General features: G+C 33.2%; 2 protein-coding genes across 2 annotated transcripts; one reads left to right on the forward strand and one right to left on the reverse strand.

The window, feature by feature from the left end:
* Positions 1-4325: 4325 nt before the first annotated feature.
* On the forward strand, positions 4326-9762 carry LOC110658832 (uncharacterized RING finger protein P4H10.07). The gene is made up of 6 exons (XM_021816589.2): positions 4326-4628; positions 6361-7383; positions 7827-8000; positions 8924-9066; positions 9263-9373; positions 9489-9762. Exons 1-6 carry the CDS (start codon positions 4506-4508, stop codon positions 9583-9585), a joined length of 1671 nt encoding a protein of 556 aa, XP_021672281.2. The 5' UTR covers positions 4326-4505; the 3' UTR covers positions 9586-9762.
* Positions 9763-10233: 471 nt separating this feature from the next.
* Positions 10234-12740, reverse strand: LOC110658833 (uncharacterized). The gene is made up of 5 exons (XM_021816590.2): positions 12099-12740; positions 11179-12006; positions 11024-11103; positions 10870-10941; positions 10234-10783 (listed from the first exon to the last, which is right to left on the reverse strand). The coding sequence occupies exons 1-5, from the start codon at positions 12420-12422 to the stop codon at positions 10441-10443; spliced, it is 1647 nt and encodes a 548-aa protein (XP_021672282.2). The 5' UTR covers positions 12423-12740; the 3' UTR covers positions 10234-10440.
* Positions 12741-14710: the final 1970 nt, after the last annotated feature.

Genomic DNA, 14710 nt, shown 5'->3' on the forward strand with positions numbered 1-14710 from the left:
ATTTGCTGTCAGATAATAACTCCTGAGTTGTATATGATAAATCAGAAAATTCATCATATGGCATTTCTGATTTTTTAAATGAATTTGTTATTGTCATTGTTGGACTAAATCAATCAAAGTTCCTTTCTTTTTTCTCTTTGAAAAGAAAGTTTATTTCTTTCCTTGCAAGACATATCCTTTCAAATAGTAGTGTAATGTTTACCTATTTCTTAAGGGTTCTCAGGAAAAGAAAAGGCAAACTACCTCGCAAAGACAACCCTATACCTAATTAATCCAGTTGAAATAGGAGTCTTTGAAATATATTGTTATAACAGGCAAGTAAATCTAAGTTACACACACAAATCACACAATCACACAGTATAGAAAAGGGAAGAAGAATAACACATGATTTAACATGATTCAACCGTAAGGTCTACGTTCACGAGTAAGACAAGAGAAAAAGTTTCACTATGATAAAAAAAGTAAGATACAATCACTTAGAACTCTCAAATCTTAATTTCAGTGTATTTCTCAAATATCTCACAACTTTACTGTAAAGGGCAGAATATTATAATATTTATACTGGTCCATACCGAGCAAAACTTTTGGGTCGGGTCGGTCAATGAAAACATATCAAAAATTCAAACTTAAAAAAATAACATAGATCATATAAAATTAGATTCAATCACCCAATTTAATTTGCTAATAAATCATTTCAGCATATAAAAATCTCACTCTTTTCATGTGAATCCCAAAAAAAAAAAAGTCTATATATCCACTCTTCTTAACCACTGAGTATATCTTTGTGTTCAACCTTTGAGTTTGGGTGACTAATCTAAAATTTAGAACAATTACTGAGTGTTCTTAATACACCTGCATTTTTATTAACAATTTCATAGGGCTTATTTTCATTATTTTAAATATAATTAATTTTTATAATTGTAAAGAGCATTAATTTTTAATACTTCAATAATACTCCTTATATTTCCCAGAATTTTTACATGTAAATGTCTCATTTTACATACACTTTACCACCAGTCAAACCCACCCATACATAGCACGTCTATTTTTGGTAGGTTTCTACCTGAAATTCAAGAATTTCTCCACATAATGATTATATAGAATGTAATCCATGCAAGATGGGTTGTTTTCAATTTCATAATTTAGTGGATAAGAAATTAATTAATAGAGTAATTTTGATATATAAATTAATATTTTTAATCATTCAATTGATCCAATTGAAATTAAATTTATGTTTTAAAAATAACTTTAATAACACTGAATTAAAATTTATTGATTTGGATACATATGATAGGGCAGTGTCAATATCCTAACATTTTTAAAATTATAATATTTAATAAATACATATATTGTTAAAAAATTCTATAATTTATAAGTATTTGAATAAAAAAAAATGATTGACCAATTCGTCATTGAAATATATTAGCGGCGATCACAATTTGTTGCTAATTTATAATAAATTCAAAAATTAACTTTTAACGATGAAATTTAGTCCATCACTAAAATCCTAATTGTGAATTAATTATTGATTTATTGCTAATTAATATTTTTGTGACAAAATTTTAATCGGTTGCTACACAATTTGGCATTATTATTCAATTATATAAATGCATTTTATGTAAAGAAAGAGCTTGACAACAATTTAAATTGTCTAATAGAAATAGATCATATAGGAACGTATATATATAAATAAATAAATAAATATGAATTTTTATATTTCTAATTATATATAAATATTTATCTCTAATAAATAAAAAATTTTTATTGTTTTTTAAATGTAAACATTCAAAAATAAAAACTTTCTTGAACCACAATTGATGAGACTAAAAATTAATTTTTTAAATATAAAAATACGGTCCAACATATTAAATATTTTATATAAATATATTCTCACTCTCATAAATATATTTTGTATTATTATTTCCTAAATATTAACATAATATTTAAGACAATATATATGAGGATACTTATTATTATATTTGCAATTATAGAATTTTTTTTTATCATACACGATTTTTTTCATTGCAATTATATTATAAAGTTATTATATTATTTCAATTTTTATAAAAGAATATTTATAAAAAAAATAATTAATAATCATTAGTTTTAATAAAAATAAAATCGCATTAAACACAATTAATTAAAACTTTTACCATTAATAAAATTATATAATATAATGTTTAAAAATATAAAAAATAAACATTATGTCATTAAAATAAAATATCTAATAATTCATGCAACGGTGGGCAACACGACTGGTTAATTATCTAATTCTAACAATATTTTTGTTTTTAATTATGATTGGTTTTATCTTTGAACAAATTTAATTACAAAAATTTATTATATTTTTCTTTTTACTTAAATAAACTTGAGAATGTATTTCTCTAGATTAATCAGATTCATTAAAAATTTTTAAATAATTTAAAACAATCTTAACAAAACTCCAATCCTAAACGTAGTGAACACATTACATTATCTTATTTATTTATTTTATAAATTTTATATTAAGCAATTTAATAAAAAAATTTTAAATAATTATTTTATTTATCATAATTTAAAAATGTTGAAAGTCTTATATTATATTCATAGATGTATTTAAATCTTTATTCCCATTATATAATAAGCAAGCAAATATTATTATTTTTTTCATTTCTTATTAAAAAAGGAATGCTAAAATTCTTTTAAATACATGTGAACATAGCAGTATAGTATTATTCTTTGCTAATATTGTAAAAAAAGAAGGTTGAAAAACATGGACACCCACTACCACAAGCAAGCTAAATAAATAGCTTGAGAGATTCTCCATGAAAATTCCAGGCAACTTTGGCAATTCTATCATAAAAACACTTTGCATTTAAAGAGCTTGGAATAGAATGCATGGAATTTTAAACAGGTATATATTTGATTTAAAGCTTGTTAACATCAGCCGAGTTGGTGGTAAGCTTTGGCATCAACTATCATTAACATTGCTTTATAATCATAATCATTATCATTGTTTATTTTCAACACCTCTATATATAGGCTTGTGAATAATTATTATTATTGCTTTAATTTTAAACCAATTTAAATTCCAAATTTCATAATGATAAAGTAATATTATTAATAAAGAATTTTATCACTAGAATGATTTTGAAAATATAAAATACAAAAAATTTGAATATTAGATTATATTATTAAAATAAAATAATAAATAATTCACACAATATACGAGCAAAACGACTCATTTTATAAAATGATAAGATGTTTTTCAAGGTTTTAAAATTTTAAATGTGTGTTTATAAAATCTGTATTCTCTAAAGAAATTATCAAATTGTAAGAATTTAAGATTTTATTAATTAAAAATTTTGCATTTAAATATTAGTAAATGAAAAAAAGAGAAAGTTATCCTATTATGCAATTTAATCAATTAGTTTTTTTTTTTCTAAAACAGAAAAAGTGACTTTATATATCAAGTTATGCATAAAAAGATACAATTAATAAATTTTATATTACATTAAAAAATAAAAATGATTTTAGCTTTAATCTCTTAATTCTAATTTAAATTAAAAAAAAATAATTTATACCTTAACCTAACAATAAAAGTGACATTGTTAAGAAAGTAGACATAAATTTTCAAATATTGCAAATGCAAAAAAAATGTCACTCTTCTAATAGTAAAAATAAAATAAAAAATATTTTTAATTTCTCCATCCAATAAAAATGAAAATTAAAAAAATAATATAAAAATAAAAGTACTAAATAGTTATCATATCATTTGCCAACTTGAATTGAAGCTTTAATGGAGAAGAAAAAAAAATTGCAAATCAAACATAAATCACTCATTTTTCTAAAAAAAAACTCCATACAACCCAATCCTTCCTCTTCAATTTTATTATTATTATAATAATATTTATTTTAATTCTTTTATGTGGTTTTAGTTTTCCCTAAATATAATTTAATTGGCTCTTTTATATAAAATATAATGAGTTGAAATTATCTGTTTGATTTTTTTTTAAATAAAGATATAATAAATTGAGTAATAATTATATATAATGAAAAATAGGTATTTCTTTCACTTTCTGTATCTTAAGAATTTTTTTTTAAATAAATTATTTATAAAAAAATTTAATTGAATTCTCTAATAATTATATTTATTATAATTTGTATAATTATATAATATATTAAGTCTTGTCGTGAAGTATTTTAAAAGAAATTTTATTTTAAAAATAATAAAAAAATAGAAATAGAAAAAGGAAAAAAAAGAAAAGGTGGGCTGTCATGTGAGTAGTGGCGGCATGTGGTGCGGCCACCGAATAAGGCAATGGGCCTTTTTCTTTAGTTCATTTCGAGAAATGGATACAAAGAAAAAAGAAAGACTCTGTCAACTCGTAACCCAAATCGCACGAAACGCCTCCTTTCCTCTCTTCTCCTCTTCTCTCTGCTCTAAATAATTCAATTTCATTCCTCTGAATTCAACTCCACGCTCTCGCTTTCTATCTCTCTATCAAAACCTCTCTCTCTAAAAAATGGGTTCGGGCACTAGTCGACTGGGGAGGCGCCCATCACGGGCCCGACTGAATCGCAGTACTCGCTCCAGTTTATTCTCTTCTCTCATCTGCGGTGGCTCCTCTTCTCGCGCTACTCTTGAGGTAATCCAAGATAGATGAAAAGAAAATAACCCAATTTCTTTTTTCCATTTTATTTATTTTTCTGTTGTCTGTTTCTTTTTTTTCTCCCCCGTTTAATATCTTTGACCCTCTTTGATGAATTGTGATTGGTCATTTGGTTTCAATGATCGATCCCTTTTATTACTTATGTTGACTTAGAGAAAGAAAGAACAAGATGAAGTCCCGTTTCGTGTTTTTTGTTGTTTTGATCAAATTTTGAAGTCATATAGAAAAATTTCCTCTTTACTGTGATTTGAGATTGATAATCTGATGCTGAAAATTGGTCCTTTTTCGGTAATCCTAGGTTTGTTTAACTTCATTTCTGTCTTCATCGTGTATTCAAGCAAAACTGATGTGTTTTTCTTATTTAATTTCTGGGTGGGTTAATTTATCAATCAAGAAATGTTAACAAGGCTCCCAATCATCTGACTATGTGGTCACTTTGGACTTTGGATTCACAGTTCAACTTTTTGTTGGAGTTTTGGTTTTTACAATTCCTTAGGTTGGATAATGGATTTGTAGAAGGTTGGTTTTTACAATTCCTTAGGTTGGATAATGGATTTTTAGAAGGCATTTGACTCGCATTGTAATTGGGAATTGAGTCACTAACTCGCTGTTGATTTCTTTTCTTGATATTTAGCATATTATCTTGTCCAATTCTATGATAGTTTGCAATTTAATGGCTTTCATCGTTTGATTTAGCTTAAGTAAATGGTCTTAGTGGAGCTTTTGAGCGTGTATTTCTATAAAGATTATACATTCTTTTCTGGGATGTTAACTATTTTACAAGTTAACTTGGTCATGATATTGCATCTGTAGTTATATTTCCAAGTGAAGGAATTGAGATGGGAATGCTGTGTGTTTCAATAGCTGTAGCCATGTGCACATTGTCAAATGTTTAATGTTTTGTTTGACTAGAAAGTTTGGATACAAAGAATCATTTAACAATGTCCTTCACAATTAAATCTACGTTGTTTCCAATCTTAAATAAAACTTCCGTTGTCATGTAAGGGAATAGTTTTTAGATAGGTTAACGGCTTGGTGTATCATTCATAACTCAAAAAGTTGTTGCTGCAAAACGTAAAAAGTTGACATAAATCACATAGAAATAAGTTCTTTGACCACAAATGATGGTTTCACTTTCATTTAATTGAACAGCAAATACTAGCTGATGCTACATTCCATTTGCAGTAACTCCTTGTTTGCAGTAATGCAAAGTGGATTATTCATAGTTGTGATGCCTTTAATGCACACACTTTCACTTTCTCTGCCTGACATACAACAAGATTGGAGTGCTATAGAATGCTATTCTTTTTCTTTTATTACTTTCTATAATTAGAGATGATAACATATTCTCCTTTTTGCTGTTGTTGTTTATTGTTTTACTATCAGCAAATGCATTTTTTTACCAAAAACAAAGAGCACAGACTTTCATATCTGGAACAGCATTCAACTAGCCCTTAGCATCTTTTCCTTTGTCTAATTGGTGAAACTTTTGGAGAAGCTTTTTGTACATGTTTTGTGATACATTTTAAGGTCCTGCTATGGAGGGACTGAACTGTGATGAGCAGGCACTAGGCAGTGAAAGTAGACACTTCTCTTGCCAATCAGGAATTAGATGCAGTGATGTGGCAGTAATTAGGATGCTGTTGTTTATATTTTGTGGCTGCAGTTTATAGAAGAGACTAATATGCATCCAATTTTTTCCATACAGATGGAAAATCATCCAGGTGAAATTCTGGTGAATTCTGCAAAACATTGTGATCCAGTAACCAGTGAGGTCTGGAATCTCGCGGAGGAATCTTCTTTCATTTCTGGTATAGGAACAAGCTCTATCAGCTCTGTTACTGAAACTGGAGCATCATCCGGAAGCAGTATTACAGCCAGTGAGGGAATCTCTGCTGAAGATGGTTTGAGAAATGATGGAACAAGTAATCAGGGAAAATGCTTCTTTGAAAGTAAGGAGTTGGTTTCTTCCTATCAGGTAAGTGACCATAGTAGACTTAGTAGTCATGATGAATCTTGTAGTCATAGAAGTATTACCGAAGCTAGTACTTCATTTAAAGAACAACAATCTTCAGATCCTGTCTCTGTAAATGTTTTGGCTAACAAGGATGCGGTCGATGGCATTGAAAATTCAGAGGACAAGGGTGGTTCTCATATCTCTCCTGAGATCATACATCCGAGCAGTTCGTCTCCTGAAGGGCTTGGAGATGCACATGCTGATGGGGTTTCTATTGAGAATCACATGGCTGAAGTTACAAGCATGTTTACTTCCGACTCTGATTCCGTACCTCATAGGTCTGAGGTTCCAGGAACTTTTCATTCTCTACGAGATGAATCTGTACCAGAAGCAATACCTTCAGGTTTAGGATTTCTTGTGGCCAATAGGGAACAGGACCGGGGAGATGGAAGTGTACTTCATGTAGATGTGGTAAGCATCTCTTCCAGCATTTTGTCTAGCAGCAATGCTGACACGAGTGGCCATGATGCCAGAAGAAACAGTAGAAGACTTTTTTGGGATGCATTTTCAAGGCGCAGTTCTAGGAGGCATCTCGACTCTCCGACTATTGTTTTCTCAGCAGATAATAGTGATGATCTACTATCTCACGAGAGATGGCTCCTTGATTTCAGTGGTGACTTTTTTGATGACGGGATTGGGATGGGCAGTGATTCTGGATACCCTGGCAGTAGAATTCACAGCTTGAATGGACGAAGGCGACACTCGAGATCTGAGGTGATAATTTGAGCACTTTTGGCCAAAGAATATTAAGCTTTTGATTACTTTTGCAACTTTCTTGGATATAATTTTGTGCTGTAGGATCTGCATGCTATTAAGTTGATTGTGTTTTCTATAGTTGAAACAGTCTTTATTGTTGCACAAAAGGGAAATTCTGGAGATGCCTATCCTTAAACTTTATTGGTTGAAATGTTTGTTCTTGATGTGCAAACCTAGAGCCTCTTCGTTGCAAAGCTGCAGCCTAAACAATGGCCCTTTTAGCAATGTTTAATTGTGATTGCACATTTGATATTTACCTCATAAATCACGTCTTTTATCTCTCTGTAGTAACAAGGCTATATTTATTATATTGACTCTCTCAGGTGTTGCATTCTCTTTGTCCTTTTGTAATTCTTATCTTTTGTAATTCTCATGAACTGCTTTGGCATAACTTTTTGCAGATCTGGGAAAGACTTCGTGGTGGCCTTGATGAGCATGGTCGGAGAACTACCTTTTGTCCATCTGGACTCCATGCTGATGGTACATGCTCATGTGAATCATTGCCGACAACTGAGGAGTCTAGTAATCGTGCAAGTATATCACGAATAGTCATGCTTGCTGAAGCTCTTTTTGAGGTAGTTTTCCTTTATCAATTGAATTTGATTCCTGGTGGTTGGCCAGGTGAATATTATTAGGAAGTGGAATGCACCTGTTTGAATAGAATAATCAGCATTTGTTGGACTGAAATGGTGGTGTAGATTTCAAAAATGCTATCTTTCATGTTTTATAGATAATTATGGATATCTATTTATTGGATTTCAATATTTAAGTTACAATTTAGGGGAATAGCTGTGGGCAAAAAATGAATATCCATGAGCCATTGTGTTCTCGATTTCACTTTGTGCATGGGACACATTTTAAATATTGCAATACTGAGCATTGTGGTGGGGGTGAACACATTTGTAGCCAGTTGGCTGCTTAAAGTTAATGTCATCTTCAAGTTCTACAATACCATCCTTTGCTTGCCTATTCTTTCTCATAACTTCAGCAGTGCATGGCTGTTATACTAAAATTATTATACTTGATTTTATGTTAGTTGAGGTAATTTTTCAAAACCAAGTATATTTATGCATCAACATAAATATTTTTAATGTTCTTTCAAATTGTATGGTAGTTTTCATCCACGGTTAATACCAAATGAGCGTATTGAACTCTTTCATGTCAAAATACATAGATTGCCATGCTTTTTGGTAAAACATTTTGTAAGGATTGTTTGTGTGTTTAGCCTTTATTTATGTTGTTTACGTGTCAATTCGGTGTATGAGGTTCTAGTCTTTTGTTAATTCTATGATATGAAAAATGCAATTCCATTATTAAATGTATATATCCATTGACATTGAGAACTAAGTGGCACTTGATTTTGAAAATCAATAAACACTCTGCTGTTTGCAACCACCATCAATATATAATAAGGAAGCCTGCTACCATGATTGAAGTTACACATGCATTGATTGTCCTTTGTCAGTCAATAAGTTATGTTGTTATGCTTAATCTGCAGGTTCTGGATGAAATTCATCACCAGCCTATGTCACTTTCCCTATCAATGGTATCCCTACCAGCCCCGGAATCAGTTGTTGACTCTTTTCCTCTTAAGAATCACAGGAAGGAGGACAAAGTTGAGGGCAGTGATGATGTTGAACAGTAAGCTCCTCCCCAAAATTACAATAAACCAGATATTATTCCCGTGCATTTACTCATTATGCTTGGTGTACATGTTAGAGTGGATGAGTTTGGGTGTTATGAGTGCATTTGATCCGAGTAATTGCTGAGATGAAATTATTTTTATTATCGGTAGGTAACCATTAAGTTTGTAGTTTTCTCAAATTCTTTTGGACAGGTGTTACATCTGTCTAGCCGAGTATGAGGAAGGGGAGAAAATAAGAGTCCTTCCCTGCCACCATGAGTATCACATGTCTTGTGTCGACAAATGGCTTAAAGAGATACATGGGTAACGTCACTGCCATTCTTTGCTTTCTTTCTTTGATTTTCTTACATGTTCATAGTCATAATAGACATTTATGTTGGATTTTTCTCACCCCTTCTCTCTATTGAATGCTTTACAGCGTATGTCCACTGTGTCGTGGAGATGTTCGTCAGGGTGCCAACGAGCCTTCTGCCAGCGTGTTTTCTGTTCCTAATCCAGAAATCCCTTATATTTGATAGAATTGTATATATGAACGTAAATGGTAGCCTTTGTTTCACTTGACCCCCTTTTTCTCCTCTCTTCCTCTCCTCCTCAGCTTTATTTACGGTTTTTAAATATCTTTTGTTGTAGAATCATATATTGTCATTATGTAGAATTTTTAAAGGCCAAAAAAGAAGGGTTTTATGGCTTAATATTTTGCTCCATTTAATGGTTCTCTGGTGGCATTGTGGGGCAATAGTAGTAATCCAAATAAATCAAGCCTAGTCATGATACAGCTGGAACTGAGATGTACAGTTATTTGTAAATTTCCTGCAATTTTACATATTATTTTCTGCTGGAATTTCATCACCTGAAATCATTATAAGGTTATTTTCTGCTGGAATTTCATCACCTGAAATCATTATAAGGTGCGAGCCCCAGTGCCATACTGACTGCAAATTGTTAGGTAGAATGATGTTTCTTTGTGGTTTTTTCCTCCTCCAGTGGCCTCTTGGGCTGCGATCTATGTGGTTCTCAACATAGATGAAATCTCCAGTGGTTCTCAACTTACCTTTTGGTTGCTGTTGTCGACTGTATCTAAGAGAGGAGAGAGGAGAGAAAAAAGGATAAAACTTTTCTTGGATATCTAAGAGAGGAGAGAAACTTCTACATCAATAGCATGGCAACTTTTATATTCTCACATCATGGACTAATCCATATCCAATACAACAAAAGAAGAACAGTGTTCTTCTTTCAACTATTCATAAAGAACCACACTTTCAATAGAATAGAAACGCACAAGTAAACAAGTAACTGATTGCCTCTGCTTTGAACATACATCTCTCCCTACACTTAACGGGAACACAGTAAACAAGAACTTCCTCTGCATTCTAACCAAGCAAAGAAGGGCCATGCCTTGGAGACCAAAAAGGATTTTGGTCTTGGAAAGAGGATGACTCAGATCTCAGCTTATTTCCATTGCTTTCACTGCCAAAATCATGGGAGAAAGGATTATTATTTCCAAAGCACGTGTTACTGCTGCTGTAAGCAAAGAGATTTGGGTGAAAATTCTCATGATCATCATTGTCATCTTCAAATGTTGTCCATCGCTTTGAGTTATTGCTGTGCTTCTCCCTGGCTGCAGTTCTCCTGTTCTCCAGCTCTCCTACATGGTCCTTGAACTCTTTCTTTACTACATCCAACACAACATCTCCATAACGATCACACCATGATCTGAGCACAAGAAAGTAGTTATTATTATCAATTTCTACAGTCATTGGTTTCATAAAGAAGGGCGAGTAAAGGTTTCGCTGCCTCACTTGGGAAAGAACTTTTTCAGTTCTGCCTTATCAACTGGGAGCTTGGTGGAAATTGCTTCCATTTGGTCATCCCTGATCGAACCACAAAACAAGCATGAATGCGCACACCCCACATAGCAACATCCAAATTTTCAGCTTAAAAGAAAATGCTTACGAGAATTTGAGATTCGGGTTTGTAGTGCAGAGTTCTGTTTGAATTCGTGACAGTTCCTTCTTTATCTTGTCTCCTAATACCTGCAAAAACAAATACATAATATGAGCCGATGTTCAAACAAGAAATGGATAAACTTACTGTAGAGTGAGGTTAACCTTGTCAATGAAAAAATCTGATGGAGAACCATTAGAATGCAGCTTCCTCTTTATCAGTTTAGTGTCTGGTCCTTCTCCAATGGGGGTATCAACAAGGTGGCAAGACCCTAAATAGGACTCACTGTCTGATCTTTCGTTACTGAGAGGCAGAGGAGCAGTCTCATCATCAGAATCATTTTTCTTCCATTTTTTAAACCCATCAAAACCCCATTGTTTTTTTGCTGATTTTGACACTTTCTCTTCAGAATTGAGAAAATTGTCGCCACCATCACGGCCGCTGCTACCATGAGCCTCCCTCTGCTCTCTTTGGAACAGAGTCCTAAAGGGTTTCCTCTTTTCCTTGTCAGTGCTTCCACATTCCTTTGTGGACTCATTTGGAATGCTTTGTTGCATGAGAATGGACTTGGTTTCGCTTTCTTGATTCCTCAAATGGCTATCCCAAAGTGGGTTTTCTGTCTCGTTGCTGACATTACTGGGAGAGGAGAATTTTGCTTCAATTTCAAATATACTCTTCTCTTCTCTGTGTTTTGTTTGCTTGTGAGATGATCCAAAACCAAAAGCTGAGGCTGCTCCTTTAATATGCTTGATTGCTGAAGCAGGCTTTGATCTGCTTTTAGACGATAAGTTTTCTTTACCAACCAAGCTTTTCTCATCTTTTAAATCAATGACTGACCACTCCTCTTCTGGATTCTCTCTTAGGTCTTTGGGGCCAGCAACAATAACATCTCTTGCCTCAATTTCTGCCCCCTGAACTGCTAGCCTTTGTAACAAAGGTCTCTTTGAAGAATGATACTCATCTTCTGATATACATTTTGCATAAAGCAGCTCCTACCGAAAAGAAAGAGGAAAAACACTTGGAAAAAGAAGGGAGAAAAACTATTTATTGAAAGAGAAAAGCACCCATTGGAATGGAAACTTACCTGCAAGAAGACCAATTTATCTCGCAAAATGACTGGCTGTTCATGTTCAGCTGGAGAAGCAATAAGGGTCTCGAGCAAATGTGCTCGGAAAGCTGAAACCTCATTCTCAGCTAAGATCCCTTCTTCGTGGAGCCCCATCAAGTTCAAGATCTGGTGGAAAGAATCCTGCTGCCATTTCAAGTTATCAGATTGCAGCTTGGAGAGCCTGTGTTCCGCAGCTGGCAACCTCCGTTTCTTGAAGGAAAAGGGAAGGATAGTCTTGCAGAGTGAGGTAATTGAATCATGGAGAGTGGAGTAGTATGTTGGTGTGTATGTGTACACCATTTTTGATGATCTCTTTGCTTCTGCACCTGAACCAGTGAATGGAGTTAGCCAAGATTGGTGATTCTTGTGCGTTTCCAGAGCTGTGATTTGAAGATTTTCAGAGAATTCTTGTTTCCCTTTCCGTTTTTGCAAATTTATTTTCTGGGTTGATGAAATTTTGATGTGATTGAATGTAGATGTAGTGATTCTTTGGTTGTTTATTTGGACAACTGCAAAATTTTGAATTTTGGGTGCTTCAACGGTCACCTGGTAGTAGCCGTTGGAAAGGAGCAGGTGCAAAAGGAGATCAATAATTAGTGGGCTAAATCGATGCCCTTTTTGTTCTCATCACTTGGCGATCATAAGCTTACGAGACATATTGAATTTAAATGAGATCCATAATAATTTATTTTATAAAAAAATAAAAAACTAATTAATCAACGGAATAATATGCAACGCCAGTGATTTTAGTATTTTATATTATTTGCCAAAAAATATAAATTAGTTTTCAGTGAAAACAATTATTTTTAATAATTCAGAAAGAGAATATCTTTTAAAGTTTTGTTTATTTCACGAAAAGTTTTTTTTTTTTTTAATTTATTTTACATATTTTTTGTTATTTGAAAATAAAAATACTATAAAAAAAATTATTTTTTCAATCATGAAAAATATTGTCACGACCCAACCTATGGGCCGGACCGGCACTAGGACCTGGGCCAGCCTAAAGCCGCCGAGGCCCGTAGTAAGTCTAACTGTTCATTAACCCAACTCTAAGGCCCATTTGGGCCCAATATCAAGAAAACAAACGGACAGAGTCCGGCCATAAAATGGACTTACCAACGGGGAGTTTTCGACTCACCCGACCTGTAAACACAATAAATACTCAATTGGGGAGCTCAGCTCACCCTCCACATACTCATATCCTTATAATAATAAATGGGAGCTCAGCTCCCTCATCAAATCCATCAAACATGCATATCATTATACGTTTACAGGTCTAACATGATAATAATATTACAGACCATAATCAATAAATACTTATAACACATGCGGAAATTCTAGGAGTAAATAAAATTACACAAATATTGATAAATAACCTGCGAAGGAGAAAAGCAGGTTAATCAAAATAAAATCCTCCTGTAGCCTGAAAAAAATATTGAACAGGAGTGAGCGTTCGACTCAGAGAGTAAAATATCAATTTTAACCATAATCTTTATAACTATCTAAAACTAATGCACCCTGTAAAGTGGAATGCAACATTAACATCATTTTCACATCATAACATCAAAAAGGTAATTTGGAGCACTCACGCACCCTGTAGCATCAATCATAACTTATGGGAGCTGATCCCCTATACAGCTCTCTTAAATCCAACCTGGTGCCAGCGAAGAACTCAAGCCGGACTTTCGCTTAATAAACCAAATCGAGGGTCCCAGCGAAAAACTCAAGCCGTGACTACCCCTCGAAGGATCGGGTCTCAGCGAAGAACTCAAGCCGTGACTATCCGTCCTATCCATAGTCCACACCACATCACACGCACGCCAACGCATGCACACTGCTCCAAATTACCACAACAACATCATGGCACTTTAACAGTTATCAATGCATCATAAATCGTGCCTAGAGTTTAACTACATAAATATATGCATATAAGTGATGCATGGGCATGCTGAACATATAATAATATCGAAATTACAATTAAAATTAATATTTTACTCACAAACTTTACGACAATCACTGTGGCGGCTGGGCGGGGGAAGAAGGCTGTCCCGGCTCACCTGACAATTACATTACAATTTTTAATATAAATGACTCAAGACAAACAAAGAAAAAGACCAATACGTCCTAAGTCGTGCCGAAAATCCGGCAGAGTCTCCCCTATACCTAGGACCTACCCAACCTGCAAAATGGCTCAAAACACACTTCTATATTTACAATCCATATACCCACAGCTCAATCATATCACACAGCCCCTCCTGGGCCCATCAAATCAGTCATCCATCACAATACGTAAAATTTCAATTTAGTCCTTATTATTGATCATTTTGCAAAAACTGCCCAAACAAGCTCTAAAAATTCTAAAACTTTGCCCCGCGGTCCTTAGCAATATTATTAAGCTATTGCAAAAAGGATTGTAATTTTCTAAGCTACCACGAATATTTTATGGATTTTTAATCCTATTTAAGCACTAGAAAATTACGAAAAAACAAGGTTCGGGTTTACCTTTGCCGATTCCGACTTCGGGAACGCGCTCGGGACGTCTGACAATGGGGGGCTAGCCAAAACCTCAGTCCAATTCGGAGACTTTT

This window comes from Hevea brasiliensis, chromosome 17, assembly GCF_030052815.1.
Source record: "Hevea brasiliensis isolate MT/VB/25A 57/8 chromosome 17, ASM3005281v1, whole genome shotgun sequence".
Lineage (NCBI taxonomy): Eukaryota > Viridiplantae > Streptophyta > Magnoliopsida > Malpighiales > Euphorbiaceae > Hevea > Hevea brasiliensis.